This window comes from Scyliorhinus torazame, chromosome 8 (assembly GCF_047496885.1).
Source record: "Scyliorhinus torazame isolate Kashiwa2021f chromosome 8, sScyTor2.1, whole genome shotgun sequence".
NCBI classification, from domain to species: Eukaryota; Metazoa; Chordata; class Chondrichthyes; order Carcharhiniformes; family Scyliorhinidae; genus Scyliorhinus; species Scyliorhinus torazame.
The window spans coordinates 236,187,080-236,204,058 of NC_092714.1; the positions used below are offsets into that span (position 1 = coordinate 236,187,080).

General features: G+C 45.6%; 1 protein-coding gene across 2 annotated transcripts in view; it reads left to right on the forward strand.

Moving 5' to 3' along the window:
* ccm2l (CCM2 like scaffold protein) overlaps positions 1-16,979 on the forward strand; it is a 92,783-nt gene that overhangs the window by 52,525 nt on the left and 23,279 nt on the right. For both annotated transcript variants that reach the window (XM_072514962.1, XM_072514963.1), the window contains 4 exons: positions 4,156-4,239; positions 6,002-6,185; positions 9,622-9,758; positions 9,855-9,990. In XM_072514962.1, coding sequence (XP_072371063.1) covers positions 4,156-4,239; positions 6,002-6,185; positions 9,622-9,758; positions 9,855-9,990 — 541 coding nt within the window. The remainder of the gene's footprint in view (positions 1-4,155; positions 4,240-6,001; positions 6,186-9,621; positions 9,759-9,854; positions 9,991-16,979) is intronic.

Below are 16,979 nucleotides of genomic sequence, written 5' to 3' on the forward strand. Positions count from 1 at the left end.
GCAGGTCTGGCAGGGTGTTTCTCGCCTTCCCCGTTGGCAACATGCGGCCCACATTCAATGGCACTACGTGCCAAAAATGAGCCAGCACGAGATTCCCGCCATTACTGGCTGTCTCGCCGTCTGATTCGCTGGATTCATGTCTCAGCTTCTCGCCGCTAACATGGAGGAGTGTCTTTTTAATGATCCATCACTCCTCACTCCCAGTAAACACACAAGCACGGCAGCGCGCAGACCAGCCCCTTGCTTTGGCGAATACGACCTGGCCAGGCTTCTCGCTGCTGTGAATGAGAGACAGGCCACCCTGTTTCTCCAAAGGGGTTGGAGGACCAGCAGCAGGGTCAGTATGCCACCTGAGAGGCAGTAGCAGCGTGTTGAGGAAAGAAATACCAGCACTTCGAGTTTTCGCAAAGGTCCTTTATTTAACACTAAGTTCGTGGAGGGAGTTAGAGTGACAACAGTCCTTCTAATTGTCCCCACCTTACAAAAAGCACAACAGTGCTTTATATGGTACAATAAGCAATATTTAGAAAAACGAGGCATTCCTTTGATAAGCCCAGAGACAGAAAAGCGAGCAGAGTTAAACAACAGGCCTTGAATTCCTAGCCTAAGAACAATAATAATTGTCTACTGTCAGCAACAATGTGCAGCTGTGCACTTGTTCACATAGTCTGACCTTCTGCCTATTACATGCAGAACTTCTTGACTGAAATCAAGCTAATATACCCATCATGCTTTGCCAAGTGCCTATTGCCATGAAATATAGTCAAGCAGCCGGTTAAGAAAGAATACAGGGTATTAAGGCAACTAATCCGCCAACTAAAGTCCCTTCTACACAGCGGCTGTCAGTGCGGGCGGCATGACCAAGAGGACCACCGTATAAATGGCGGGAAATATGGATGTAAACGGACATGCAACGAATGGGCGCACAAATGGGTGTAATGTTTTTTAAATTAAGGGGCAATTTAGCGTGGCAAATCCACCTACCCTGCACATCTTTGGGTTGTGGGGATGAAACCCATGCAGGCATGGGGTGAATGTGCAAACCCCACACAGACAGTGACCCAGAGCCGGGATCGAACCTGGGACCTCAGCACCATGAGGCAGCAGTGCTAACCACTTTGTCACTATGCTGCCCCCAAATGGGTGTACTTTTGACTGTAACATGCACCACCTTAGAAACCTCCACTTAGGATAGAATCATAGAATTTCTACAGTGCAGAAGGAGGTCATTCTGCCCATTGAGTCTGCACTGACCCTCTGAAAGAACACCCTACCTGGGTCCACTCCCCTGTCCAACCAGACCTGTAACCCTATCAACTAACCTGTACATCTTTAGACACTAAGTGGCAATTCAGCATGGTCAATCTACCTAACCTGCACATCTTTGGACTGTGGGAGGAAATCGGAGCACCCGGAGCAGAAACGGGGAGAATGTATCAACTCCACTCAATCAGTTACCCAAGGCTGGAATCGAACGCAGGTCGCTGGCGCTGTGAGGTAACAGTGCTAACCACTGCGCCACCATGCTGCCCCAATTAATTACACCCCCTCAGAAAATTCCATTCCAGAGTGTGCAACACCACTGAACTAACACTCTAATTCTCAGAATTATTTGATGATCATGAACCATTTTGGGTATCAGAATATATATCATTGCCAGAGCCTGTAAAGTGGACTACTATGATCACTCCCAGTTTTATAACATTTTACATTTAATGAATCTGTTATATAAATCTTTATAGTTATGATAAACTTTCTGCTTGCAACATAATTCAAATCTGTATTCATGGCCCTTTTCCTTTGCAGGCGATCAATAATGCTTCTTATCTGTGTGGCATTCTGTAGGCAGGGATCACATCAGATTTAGCAAATTAGAAAAAAAATCAGATTCACATCTGGATAACGTCATTCTATATTCTACACTATATCTTCGACCATCCCAGTGATTGCAAAGTGTCATCTTGGCTGATACTATATTGGAAATGGATGTTTTATTTATTGAGAAACCAAGGCCAAGGTTAGACTGTGTTCCAGCTTGGGGCTGTGAAGAAAGAACAAGTTACGGCTGGATGCAGGGAGGATGAACATGTAGGGAAGTACATTTGAAACTCTCGAGGAGAGGGAAATTCAGCAGAGCATTGACTAAAGATATTGTTGGCATAGGGAGATAGTAGATAATGATAACATTGACAGATTGAAGATGAGGAATGAATCAAGAAGCATGTATCAGTTTAGTTTAGCGGGAACCAATGACTGGTTAATGATGGGTCAGTCTTCCTGCTGGCTAATGGCGTCAATTCCATTTACATTCATTTCATCTCAAGAATGCTCATTAAAACTGCTGACTGCCAGCATCCCGTCATGCATTCCAACCTTGCTTCACGCCAGTCGAAAACGACGTCAGTCTAAAACCTAATTGCTAAAGAGTGGCATGCACAGGGCTGTTTTCATCTCACAAGAGACTTTGGGGTGAGGGGATCACTGCCACAATGCTGCATTGGTCATGATGCGCTCTTTACCACTCTGCCGGGGCAGACTCCTTCCTGCCCACCAACTCCATGCCAAACCTTTCTTCATGGAAATCATCGTGCTGCTAGACCCATGGACCCGCTTGTGTCACCATCTCAGGTCAGTGCTGTGCCTTGGTTGAGGAGCACAAGGGTCTCCTTCCCCTGGTGCCGCACACCAGTCTCTACCTGGACAGCACTGTTCTGCGGCACTCATGCAGACACCGCTACCAAGATCTGAAGTTCGACCAGGAGTCTAGTGTGATGTGAGACCAGTGGGGGGGAGATGATCTGACAAAGATAAAGGGAAAAATGTGGAAGTAGGTTGTGAAAGCTGGGGTGGGGAGAGGTCGAGTGCCCATGATGGCAGACAGAGGGGCAAGGAGGTGGGTGAAGAAGATGAACAATGGAGGGAAGACTGAGGGGCGGGAAGCTGGACCCCAACAAGGCTGCATGAAAAGCTCACAAACAAGGCGTTCAAAAAATACCACATCACTTACTGGAAGGTGTTGCACAAAGACTCCAGATGCGGTGGGTAGAAGTCCAAGTTGGGCATGACCGCCTTTCGGGTGATGGCTCGGCGGAAAGGGTGGTGGAATTGAGGAACAGACTTCCTTTTGAGTTTGCTAGCCTTTTCCCTATGGGTTGCTGAAATCCTGCATGATCTGGTGAAGACAGGTGTGCTGGAGAGAGTGATATGAGTGCGTGCCGGACTGGTATTTAAATATGGCATCAGGCCCTTTGAACCTGCCAGCTGACGGCCGGCAGACGAATCAGCTGCCGGCCTACCAGGTGACTCAAAGAGTAACTAGCTTGTGCATAATTAATGAGGTTTCAATTGCAGAAACAGGAGCGGGATCCCGCCACTGGCCAGTGGGAAAGGCGCTGCTGGAGCTGCCCGGCGTCGCGCTCAGTATCAAAATAGAAGAATTCCACCCGAAGTTTCAGAGTCACTTTCGCAGTTTATTTAGAATTCAGCTTTAGCATCGATCTGTAATGGTTTCTCTAAACTCATGCATTGTAAATTCACCCATATTATTCTTGTTTTCCTACAGGATGTGGATTACAACCCTTCCCCTCCCCACATTTGATGAACTAAAAATGTATTATTGCATTAGAACTGCCTGAATCTATTGCATTTATTTTAAACATCGACTAATGTTGGCAACAATAACCTACCACCCATCAGTTCCTTACAAAAACTTTGAAACCCTTGCTATTAGTAATAACTGACGTAACCTTGTCACAAAACACAAGGGTGATGCTTAATAATTTTATAAATTCTATGTTACACTGGTGTAATTCCCACACTAACCATTCCGCCATCCCACCATCGAATGAGACTGTCATTGTATGAATAATGGATAGATTTGTCTTCTCACCTCTCAACCTTTAAGAAGCAACTTGGTTTAAGACTGTCCTATGTAATTCCACTGAGAACTGAAAACATTACGATCGATTTAATTCCACTAGTCTAATCTGGCCTTGAACTGAAGATGTAATGATAAAAGAAATCAAACATTGTGTGAGCCAGTTCCCCTAGACTAAGGATGTCCTGATAAGCTTGCTAAAGAGTCCAACAATTCTATACATCAAGGATCCATATAATCACCACTTTCTCCTTTAAGTTATCATTCCTTTTCTTCAGTTCTTAGGTCACCTGACATGGGTTTCATGTTCTTTAAATCCAGCAAGCAGAACTGAAGTGCTACAGCTTTTGGATACAGCAAGGGTAAGAGACGAATATTAGAGAATATTCTGAGCAGCTCATAACATGACATGTTAACAAATATAAATACTTTAAACACAATTCTGCTTTAGAACAAATTGGATGTTGGATACAGCAAGCAAGGTCCTTCAAGCAACGCTGCCTGGCTGCTAGCCACCCCCACCCGGGAAGAGGGAATCGGTGTCCGGTTTGCGCCAGTTTTCCTGGCATGGTGTGGAACTTAAAGGCCATGCAGCAGTCCAGTCCACCAATTGGAAAATTGGGGGCAACCCTCCCATGGCCATTCCCAGAAGCCCTGATAGGATTAAAAGCAAATTACTGCGGATGCTGGAATCTGAAACGGAAGAGAAAATGCTGGAAAATCTCAACAGGTCAGGCAGCATCTGTAGGGAGAGAAAAGAGCGAACGTTTCGAGTCCGATGGCTCTTTGTCAAAGCTGATAGGATTAAATGTCAATCCAGAAGTTAACTGCCTGCCATCAGGGCTTCCTTTCATTTAAAGGTAAAGGTCCTGTCCCCAAGAGCTGCCAGCTAACCAGAGGCTTGGCAGCTCTTCAGTCCTTTTACCGCCACCATGTAATGTGGCTATAAGACCATAAGACTTTGGAGCACAGTTAGGCCACTCTGCCCATCGGACCTGCTCCACCATTCAATCATGACTACTGCTAGTACTGCAGTACGCACCAGGGCAACAACATGCAGACTGCCCCAGAGTACAGGCAAGCTGGTCAGGCTCGCTGGGGACACTCAAACAGGCATCAGTGAGGTGGAGTGGGGGTCCTTGTAATGGGAAGGGGGGATCTTTTAGCAGAGGCAGCCTTTGCTACCTGGTGAAGGGGCTCTCTTTGAGACACCTGGTGCCAATCACCCAACCCTGAACGCGCAGACAGGCTTGCCAGCTTTTACTGGGTGGTTTCCACAGGAGTACAGACCCACTCCGCAGCAGATAAGAAACTTAGCAACAATTACCTAAGGACAATTGGCCTCAGCATCGGAAGGCCCTCCTTACCTTCCCCACTCTAACTTAATCAGGGGCTATGGGAAGGTGACAGACACTCCACCGCCTGTCTTTTCCCTTCCTGATTCTGTGGCTGCTACCTACAAATCTGCTCCTGGGGTGGTGGTAATTAAAGTTCGCCCATGGCTTCAGACAATGCAACACTATCGCAGTAGTGCAATGATGTGCCAGCCCAGATTTTATGCTCAAAACCTCAAAGGCACAAGTCCTGGAGTTAGGAAAGTAGAATTTATTAAATATTTGAACTTAACATATTATTATATAATCTATTTTATATTTTAGTATGACTTAAATTTTAAATTAAGGCTTTGTGAAAAATTTATGGCATCACATTTCTTTATTGCGATAATATTGTCACTTCAGGAATGCTAGTTATTGGTTGAATCAAATAGATTTAGATGAAACTATATAGTTAGAATTATCAATGTTAACCAAATTTTTATATAAATTTTGATTTGAAAAAGAGATCCTTCCCAGTCGTAGATCTTTTGATGAAAAATTTACCAAAGCTGAATGGTTTATTTAATCAGTTCAAATGTTAGTTAACATCTCAGAATGTTAATATTGTAATTTACCAAAATTATTCTCATCTCCACTTGAATAGAATTTGATTGAGGTAATTTGTTTCCTTTATAAACTCAAATAATTTGGTTGTCAAGCAGATTTTATGTAAAATAACTGGTTTAAACAAAAGGAGGAAGAAAGTAATTAAGGATAATTGAAATATGCAGAATCCTACCTTTGACAGCAACAGAAACAGCTGCCTTTGCAAACAACTGCGGAACAAGACACCATTCTGAGTTTGTCTGCACGCTGCCTCCTCTTGACCTGGAGGGACAATGAAGAGCTGATCCTGAGAATTCCAACCCACGAGATTGCTGCTGTATCTTATGTCAGGGATGATGCATTGCATCTACTCATTTTGAAGACAGGTATATTAATTTACTTCAAAACATTCCAAGGTCTTGATCAGAATTACATTCAGGATCAGTTCAGGAGTAGTCCTGTAAGATTCCAACTATTTATGTCTCAAATGTGTTTGTAAAATAAACCTTCAGAATTACGTGTAAGAAATATATATACTAATGAATGAAGTGGTATTGCCATGGTTGGAATGTCTTTTCCTCTCAAACATTGGGTAATGTGGTGGGTTAGACAATAGTCTTTAGGAGCAGCACGGTGGCGCAGTGGTTAGCACTGCTGCCTCAAGGCGCCGAGGTCCCAGATTCGATCCCGGCTCTGGGTCATTGTTCGTGTGGAGTTTACATATTCTCCCTTTGTTTACGTAGGGCTAAAAGGCTGGGAACAGACAAAGCTTGTGTGGAATATAAGGAAAGTAGGAGGGAACTTAAGCAAGGAGTCAGGAGGGCTAGAAGGGGTCATGAAAAGTCATTGGCAAATAGGGTTAAGGAAAATCCCAAGGCTTTTTACATGTACATAAAAAGTGAGAGGGTAGCCAGGGAAAGGGTTGGCCCACTGAAGGCTAGGCAAGGGAATCTATGTGTGGAGCCAGAGGAAATGGGCGAGGTAATAAATGAATACTTTGCATCAGTATTCACCAAAGAGAAGGAATTGGTAGATGTTGAGTCTGGAGAAGAGTGTGTAGATAACCTGGGTCACATTGAGATCCAAAAAGATAAGGTGTTGGGCGTCTTGAAAAATATTAAGGTAGATAAGTCCCCAGGGCCTGATGGGATCTACCCCAGAATACTGAAGGAGGCTAGTGAGGAAATTGCTGAGGCCTTGACAGAAATCTTTGGATCCTCACTGTCTTCAGGTGATGTCCCGGAGGACTGGAGAATAGCCAATGTTGTTCCTCTGTTTAAGAAGAGTAGCAAGGATATTCCAGGGAACTACAGGCCAGTGAGCCTTACGTCAGTGGTAGGGAAATTACTTGAGAGAATTCTTCGAGACAGGATCTACTCCCATTTGGAAGCAAATGGACGTATTAGTGAGAGGCAGCATGGTTTTGTGAAGGGGAGGTCGTTTCTCTCTAACTTGATAGAGTTTTTCGAAGAGGTTACAAAGATGATTGATGCAGGTAGGGCAGTGGATGTTGTCTATATGGACTTCAGTAAGGCCTTTGACAAGGTCCCTCATGGTAGACTAGTACAAAAGGTGAAGTTACACGGGATCAGGGGTGAGCTGGCAAGGTGGATACAGAACTGGCTAGGTCATAGAAGGCAGAGAGTAGCAATGGAAGGATGCTTTTCTAATTGGAGGGCTGCGACTAGTGATGTTCCACAGGGATCAGTGCTGGGACCTTTGCTCTTTGTAGTATATATAAATGATTTGGAGGAAAATGTAACTGGTCTGGTTAGTAAGTTTGCAGACGACACAAAGGTTGGTGGAATTGCGGATTGCGATGAGGACTGTCAGAGGTTGCAGCAGGATTTAGATTGTTTGGAGACTTGGGCGGAGAGATGGCAGATGGAGTTTAATCCGGACAAATGTGAGGTAATGCATTTTGGAAGGTCTAATGCAGGTAGGGAATATACAGTGAATGGTAGAACCCTCAAAAGCATTGAAAGTCAGAGAGATCTAGGTGTACAGGTCCACAGGTCACTGAAAGGGGCAACACAGGTGGAGAAGGTAGTCAAGAAGGCATACGGCATGCTTGCCTTCATTGGCCGGGGCATTGAGTATAAGAATTGGCAAGTCATGTTGCAGCTGTACAGAACCTTAGTTAGGCCACACTTGGAGTATAATGTTCAATTCTGGTCGCCACACTACCAGAAGGATGTGGAGGCTTTAGAGAGGGTGCAGAAGAGATTTACCAGAATGTTGCCTGGTATGGAGGGCATTAGCTATGAGGAGCGGTTGAATAAACTCGGTTTGTTCTCACTGGAACAAAAGAGGTTGAGGGGCGACCTGATAGAGGTCTACAAAATTATGAGGGGCAGAGACATAGTGGATAGTCAGAGGCTTTTCCCCAGGGTAGAGGGGTCAATTACTAGGGGGCATAGATTTAAGGTGCGAGGGGCAAGGTTTAGAGTAGATGTACGAGGCAAGTTTTTTACACAGAGGGTAGTGGGTGCCTAGAACTCGCTACCGGAGGAGGTGGTGGAAGCAGGGACGATAGTGACATTTAAGGGGCATCTTGACAAATACATGAATAGGATAGCAATAGAGGGATACGGACCCAGGAATGTAGAAGATTGTAGTTTAGTCGGGCAGCATGGTCGGCACGGGTTTGGAGGGCCGAAGGGCCTATTCCTGTGCTGTACTTTTCTTTGTTCTTTGTTTGTTGTTTGTTTCGACCCCCACAACCCAAAGATGTGCAGGGTAGGTGGATTGACCACGCTAAATTGCCCCTTAATTGGAAAAAAATAATTGGATACTCTAAATTTTAAAAATGATAATGGTCTGTAGGACTTGGGGTAATGATTCACTCTGGACTCATGGGATAAGTGTCTCATCCATTTTTCAGGTATTTGAATCCTACATAAAATTAATTTTGGTGATTTCATTCTACAAATAGGGGTGGCACGGTGGTTAGCACTCCTGCCTCACCATGTCAGGGACCAGAGTTCAATTCCGGTCACTGCCTGTGTGCAGTTTGCACCTTCTCCCAGTGTCTGCATGGGTTTCCTCCGGGTACTTTGGTTTCCTCCCACAGCCCAAAGATGCGTGGATTAGATTAGGTGGATTGGTCTTGATAAATTGCCCCTTAGTGTCCAGGGATGTGCAGGTTAGGTTATGGGGATAGGTTGGGGTGGATGGGTGAGTGGACATGGGTAGAGTGTTCTTTCAAAGGGTTGGTGCAGACTTGATGGGCCGAATGGCCTTTTTCTGCATTGAAATTCAATAAACTTTTTATGCTGGTATGTGTAGAAAGCAATGCTGTTCCCCGTGACATGAAATTTAATGAAACTCAACACCATTTCAGTTCAAATCACATACTGCACTACATTTACAATTCAAATTACATTTGATAATCATGTTTCCTTCACCCTGCACTATGATGCTTGATGTCAGAACAAAATAAACATGCAGCAACCAGTCTTAAACTCCCCCTGCAGTTGTGTGATATAGAAGAACACCAGGCTGTATATGCTTCACGGACATAACACATCTCAAGGTTAAGGTGACGTTAATAAATTACTTGAGTTTTCCTCCAGTAGTTGATAACATTATCTCAACCCCTTGATGTGCACTGCCTAGCAACACGTACAGCAATGCTTTTATCCTACCCAATGAATATTAAATGCAACAAATTGCTTTTCATGCATTCTTCATTTTGTTCACTGGATTTTCTTTCATGATCACTCTTCAACTTTTCAGTCCCTTTACCTATTTTGATATTATAGGAACGTCCATCATTTCTATCTTGCTACATAAATATTATAACTATTTGTCTCGTATCAGGTCTTGGAGTGGCTGCTGTAGCGGCTGGTGGCAGTTTGGAGCGTAGACAAGCGACAGGAACTTTGTCTGACCCCCAGGAAGCTGTGCCCAATTCAGAAACATACTGCAACCTCGTGATACTTGCAGTGGACAGTAGAGTGAGCTGCTCTTGTTGTACTAACAATGAAAGGTTTTGAGAGCAATTTTAACGGTCACATGGTGAAGTTAGTATTCTCCGTTTGTTTTGGAACTAGGATTCAGCCGAAGAATATTGTGCTCTCATCTGTCAAGTATTTCGTATCATTTATGGAGACCAGACAATAGACTGTGTGGATCGAGCAGGACTCCATTATACATCCACACCAGACAGACGGTGGTTAATGGAGAGAAGTATGTTTCAAGTTGCAAACAGTCATATAGCCATCAAAGGCCTGTATCAAATATATTTGTTCAGTGCTATTGACAGCAGTATCTGGTAACATTGCTAACATTGGCAACATTGCCATCAAGAAAAAAAAACCATTAATAACCACTTCTGTAGTGTTTGCAGAGATGTATGTGCATTACTAAAATAATTTGTTTCTCCTAAATCTCAAACCATTTATTTTCTGATGAACTCAGTGTAAATAATAGCCGTACCTCTCAGGTTCTTAGCCTCCATGTACAGTAGAGCAGTGTAATTTTATATTGCTAGAATGCACAGATCTACACACTGACATCCTGGGCCTGCGCAAAGTCAATTACATCCCCACTTGCCCAGAGTCGCAACAAGGTTGAAATTAACTTTTATTTTAAAATATCCTGAGGTCTTCGGCTACCCATAACTTCAGCCACCAGGTTTGTAAATTTAAACACAATTAACTTTTTATTATTAACAGTAACTCGAATTAAATAAGCAACAAATACAACTACAATTAGTGTTGTCTAATCTCTAACACCCCCCACCCCTTAATTCACCCCGCCCTCTATGCACACACACATAAACAAACAAATAGAGATGGGAAAGAGGGGTGTAAAATAATGATGTAAGTAAAAGGATAAGAGTCTTTGGCTGGGATTCCCCGCTATCTGGCGGGTCAGGCAGTACCGGCGTCGGGCCGCCCGGAAGGCGCCAACCGGTGCCGAAGGGCCTCCGCCGGCCGGCGCGAGTTGGCGCATGCGCGGGAGTGCCAGTGTATATTGGCGTCATCCCAGCGCGTGTGCAGGGGGGTTGTTCTCCACGCCAGCCATGGTAGACCATTACAGCGGAGGGAAAGATTGCACCCACGGCACAGGACTGCCCGCGAATCGGTGGGCCCCGATCGTGGGCCAGGCCACTGTGGGGGCACCCACGAGGCCAGATCCCCCCCGCGCCCTCCTGAGGATTCCGCAGCCGCCCGCAGAGCCAGGTCCTGCCGGTAAGGACCTTGTTTGATTTACACCGGCGGGACTGGGCGAAAATGGGCGCCACTCGGCCCATCGCGGGGCGGAGAATCGCCGGGGGGTTGTCATGAGAATGTCGCTTTAAGAAATGTTTGGCTGCTCATGTTACTGCCGTGATGTCAGAGTGTCGGTGGAGCTGAGCTCTGATTCTGCTTTTAGTTTCACTTTGAGAAAAGCTTGGGTGCGTCTGTGTCTTTTTGGTTTCGTTTTTCAGTGTGTTGCAGCTGAAGTCAGAAAAAGTAGCTGTACTGTTGAGCTCTCTGCCATGAAAGACTATGGCGAACTCAGAATTATAAATGTTCTCAGTAATGAATGTAAACCCTGATGTGCTTCTGTTTAAAGGTTTGTTAAGTCTTCTGGGTGTTAAAAGTACAGCTTACAGATTACTTAGTGTTGTATTCTTTGGGGGTGTATTTGATTTACTGGTTGCTAAGATTTTCACTGTTTGTTTTAGAAAGGTTAACTTGAGTTCATAGAATAAACATTGTTTTGCTGTTTTAAAAAATACTTGTCCATTTCTGAAGTACCACTCTTGTAGAGTGGGCACTGTGCTCCCCATACCACAATCTATTAAAAGTTGTGGGTCAGGTGAACTCCATGATACACTTTGGGGTTCTCTAAACCCTAGCCCATAACAAGGAGCCGCTGCCAACGGCCCCTAACCGGTGCGACGCGATTCCCGCCTCCGCCGAAAAACCGGCAGCGGAGAATCCGACGGGATTCACGCCGCCCCACGGCGATTCTCCAGCCCGGCGGAGGATCGGAGAATCCCGCCCTTTGTTTCAGATGGTCACCGTGAGAGTTCAGTGGCTTCCTCTGAGTTTTCTGTGAAAAGCCCCACTTGACAGGAACCAATCGCGTTAGTTGCTGGACAGAATACTGTCCCTGGCCAATTCATTGGCTTCCAGCCAACCAATCAAAACAAACCACTCCAATCTCTTGGGTCTGGGTTCTAAGGCCCAAAATGCAAAACTTTATAATACAGTGTACTATTTGGACACTTTAAGTTCCTTGCTTACTCTGCTCAACTTAAAGGGGTATGTCTCCATTAATGGTCCATTGATCAACAAAAACGATAAAGACAAAATAAAATAGATCAACAGGATGGGCCCTTACAACACACACACGCACATGGGAAATTTTACAGAGAAGCAAAATTAATTTGTGATAATATCAACTGCAAATGCCTAGTAATTCTATTTGTTACCAGCAGTTTTGATATACAGGGAAGCAGAGCAGACCCAAACCTGACTCTGACCCAGCCCAGTCTAACCTAAACTAAGGGCTCCAATCCAAACTCTAATAAATATAATGAGGGTATTGATGTAAAGAAACCTATTTTTGTGTTGTTTTATAAGCAAGCAATACCCATTATGGGAAGATTCGGGAATGGGAGTGTCAAACATGGATTGCATATAACAGTGACTACATTTCGAAAGCACTTGGTTGTAAAATATTTGGCAGCATTTTGAGTTTGTGAAAGATGCTTTATGTGAATAAAATAGATCTTGTGCAATGGCCAACATCAGTGAATTGGCAACCTGTTCTTCATCATACCTGATTATCTTTTCAATTGAAGTCACACTTGTCTACCTTTCTTTTAAATCATTTGGTTCAAGACATTAGGTAGTGATAAGTATTTTAAGCATCCCTGAGATTCAGGGAATTGTGTGTGTGTGTTTCTCTGTGTGTTTCTCTCAGTGTATTTTGCATGTGTGTATTTCTGTGTGTGCTTCTGTGTGTATATGTGTATCTGTGGGGCGGGATTCTCCCCTACCCGGCGGGGCAGGACGTACCGGCGCCGTGGAGTGGCGTGAACCATTCTGGCGCGGGATGCTCGGAAAATGCGGAATCCTCCGCACCTTCAGGGGCTAGGCTGCGCCAACGGGTGCCAAAGGGCCTCTGCCGGCCGGCCGGCGTGAGTTGCTGCATGCGCAGGAGCGCCAGCGTGTGCTGGCAGCATCCCAGCGCATGCGCAGGGGGGGTTTTCTCCGCGCCGGCCATGGCGGAGGTTGACAGCAGCTGGCGCGGAGGGAAAGTGTGCCCCCACGACACAGGCCCACCCTGTTGCTCTTATTAGCCTTAGTTTTATTAGCTTTAATTCTGTCACCTTTGCTCACGAGTCGCTAGGTATCTTTCTGATACCGCCACGTGGTTCAAGCTCATGTAATGATTAATAATGCAGCACACCGCTTAGTAAAAGTTAAATCAACAATCATTTATTATATACAGCAATAAATACTTATACAATAATCCTACTACTACCTACCACTAAAGGCCAATACTTAACTTTGGAAATGGCCCACCAGGTCAGGGAAACGAATGGTCTATCGAATTGGTTCTGGCCTGCGGGATTCAAAGACTGGTACAAGTCGATATTCAGGAGCGCCTATCGGGTAGCGATCGCTGGAGTAACACTTACAGTTTTCTTTGTCGAAGGGTCTCGAAGATTGCGAGCAGGAAGAGAAGGGTCGATCTGAACTTGGCCCCTATTTTTATAGTCCCTAGGGGCTTCCCGCCTCTCGGGGCGGACCTCGTACCTGGTTCCAAGTGATTGGACTTGGTTCCAATCACTTGGTTCGATATGCTCCAATAATGGGGCGATTCCTTGATCGGGGGGTGGTCGTCTACCTTCCTTTGTCACAGCCACTGCTGGCGCCGAAAGGTCTGGATCGGCTTTATGTTGCTAATGTGTAGCAATTGTTCCCGGGCATGGCTGCTTACTATGCAGATGGCTGGGCTGTTGCGATGTTAATGGCTGCAGGTATCGGTCTAGGCTGACTTCCCCAGAGCCGAATCCACTGTTTTGCCTGCAGCTGTCCGTTTGAGTCCTGTTGGCTGATTTTCCCATCAGCCTCTTTCGTTCGCCATTTTAGATCGGGGTTTGACCATTCTAATCGGGAATCAGCCATTTTAGGTGGCTACATTCCCTCCTTGTGATCCTAACGCAAAGCATGAAGGATCACATAAATTTTGTTCTTTCCATTCCCTGACCGGGGGAGATACCTCCTACATGGCCTCTGCTCTGACCCTAGCTATGCACAAACATTTTTACCTGTCAATTCTAAGGGCGCTATGTCAGGCAGGGACATGCATTTACAAAATAACAAACTTGGAACCTCTATTTTAACTTTATTACACTATACTCACTAAACATTGCACTAAACTATCTTCCTAAAACATACAACAAAAATCACATTATTCCATAATCTTTCCTGGCTTGGCAGTCAAGCTCAGGATCATACAGTATTTTTCATGAAAAAATTGTACATTTCTTTATTCACAGTAATAACGCAAGTGAATGCTCTTTCTTGTTTTTATAGATCGCGGGGGTCGGGGGTCTGGTCGTAACCGAATATAGGGGATCTGATCCGATATACCGGGGTTCGAGCGCGGTACGCTCTCCTTCTCCATTTACGGAGGCGCATAGTCTGCACTACACAGCAGAGTATCGCCAACGCTAACAGTGCTTCGATCACGTAGGACAGGGAGTACCAGGTTGTGAACCTGGCACACCAGGAAGATGCAGTGTCGCTGGTGACTGGGCTCTGGGTACTGCGGGGCAGTGAAACATTAACGGCAGTGAGGTTTGAAGTAATGGGGTTCGCGTTCCCGCGCAACCAAATGTCCACAAAAAGCATGTTGAGCACGATGAAGGGAGTCCTCATGGCTGTCCTGGCTGTCCTCTTTCCTTTTCCTTCATGTGTTCTTTGTTTTCTCTGGTCCTGGAGCCTCTGGAGTTCTGTAAAAACAAGCATAGTATCTGTAACTACCTTGGTTTAATATCCGGTGTGTTAGTGTGTCTGTCCTTTGGGGCCAATTATACCCTTATAATTGGTCACTATGTGTGACTCCCTCATTTTTTTTCAAAAACAAATTTTAGGACACGGCACACTTCCCAATGACGGACCAGCGCTGATTTACCATCCAAATGTTCCAGCCCGCAGATCATTGGGCCCCGATCGCCGGACAGTCCACTGTGGGGGCACCCCTTGGTGCCAGATCCCCCCCCCCCCCCCCCCGCCCCCCCCCGAGGACTCTGCAGGCCGCCCGTAGAACCAGGTCCCGCCAGTACAGACCTGGTTTGATTAACGCCAGCGTGACCGGCCGAAAACGGCGGCTGCTCGGCCCATCGCGAGCTGGAGAATCGCCGGGGGGGCCACTGCCAACGGCCCCCGACCAGCTCAGCGTGATTCCCGCCCCCGCCAAAAGCCCTGCGCCGGAGAATTCGGCAGCCGGCGTCGGGGCAGCGGGGCGGGATTCACACCGCTCCCCGGCGGGGGGTCGGAGAATCCCACCCGTGTTTTTTGTGTGTGTATGTGTGTTTCTGTGTCTGTCTGTCTGTGCGTGTTTATATGCTTGGGTATTTCTGCATGTGTGTGTTTCTCTGTATGTGTTTCTATCTGTGTATTTTTCTGTGTGTTTCTATGTGTGTGTTTCTGTGTGTCTGTAGTTCTGTCTGTGTTGTGCTTAAGCGAGAGCGTGATGAGGCCGTTAAATCGCAGGAGAGGCCAGAATCGAGAACCGCACCGGATGCCGATCTGTTTGTGATCGAACTGGCCCAGTTTGAAATCAAGATCTCACTTGAGTGTGATGAGAAAGCAATAATCACCACTTATGCCCAATCTCCATACAATTGACGGGACCGACCCCTTATCTAATGGCCTCCGGTGATCTAAAATGGCTACACGGGCACCGATTAGTACTCCTTTTTAAAATGGTGAACCTGGTGGAAGGGCTGTTGCGGGGATCCGAGGAGGTGAGCAGACATCTTCGCTCACAGGCAAAGAGGCCGGGGGTATTCTTGGGTGTGTCTGTGTTTCTGTTTGTGTGTATTTTCATGTGTTTCTGTGTGTATGTGTGGTTTTGTGGTGGGGAGTGTGTGTACGTTTTGTCTGTTTGTGTGTGTGTGTGTTTCTCTGTGTGTGTGTATTTGTATGTGCGTTTCTGTCTGTGTATTTTTGTGTATTTTTTAATGTATTTTTCTATCTGTTTCTCTGTGTGTATTGCTATGTGTTTGTATGTGTATATTTCTATGTATTTGTGTGTTTCTGTATGTGTGTACTGAAGTTGACGATCAGCCATGATCATAATGACTGGTAGAGCAGGCTCGAAGGGCCGAATGGCCTCCTCCTGCTTCTATTTTTTACGTATGTATGTTTCTAAGTGTGTGTTTCTGTGTGTATATATTTTTCTGTGTGTGTTTGTGTGTGTCTGTGTATTTTTGTGTGTCTCTGGGCACGATCTAACCAAAATAATTCAGAGTCCATTCTGTGCGGGATTAGCAGTGTCATTCCCAGCTCTACAAGTGACCCTCCTATTTAACAGCACTCTGTTGCTATTTCTGGCCCCAAGGAGGAACGCCACCAACCCCCCTGAGGTTGCACTTAGCACCATTTCCTGTACTGAGGAGATCCAACGAGCAGAGCTCCTCAGTGCAAGAAGAGATCGGCACGCCATTTTTAAATGGCAGCCCGATCTCTCAACCTCCTGACATGATCCCCAGATCCCAGTCAATGCCCCAACTCAACTATAATGGGGGGACTTTGAGCCCCCCCGCACCTGACCCAACACGGGTAGGGCATCCTTTTTGTGTTTGTGGGTCTATGTGTATTTTTGCGTGTTTCTGTGTGTATGTGTGCTGGTGCATGTTTCTGTGGGTGTATTTTTTGTATATTTGTGTGTGTTTTTGTGTGTGTGCATTTTTTTTTGTTTGTGTCTGTATATATTTTTGTGTGCTTCCATTTGTGTGTATGTTTGTGCGGGTTTCTGTGTGTGTGTTTCTGTGTGTTATTGTGTGAGTGTCTGAGTGTGTGTATACTTTTCTCTGTGTTTCTTGGTGTGCATATGTGTTATTTTGTGTGTGTGTGTTTCTTTCTTAGCTGGCATTCAAAACTGTGCCATTTCCAAAAGCATTCCTGCTTGTCACAAATCAGGTGGGAAACAGTTTGGGCAAA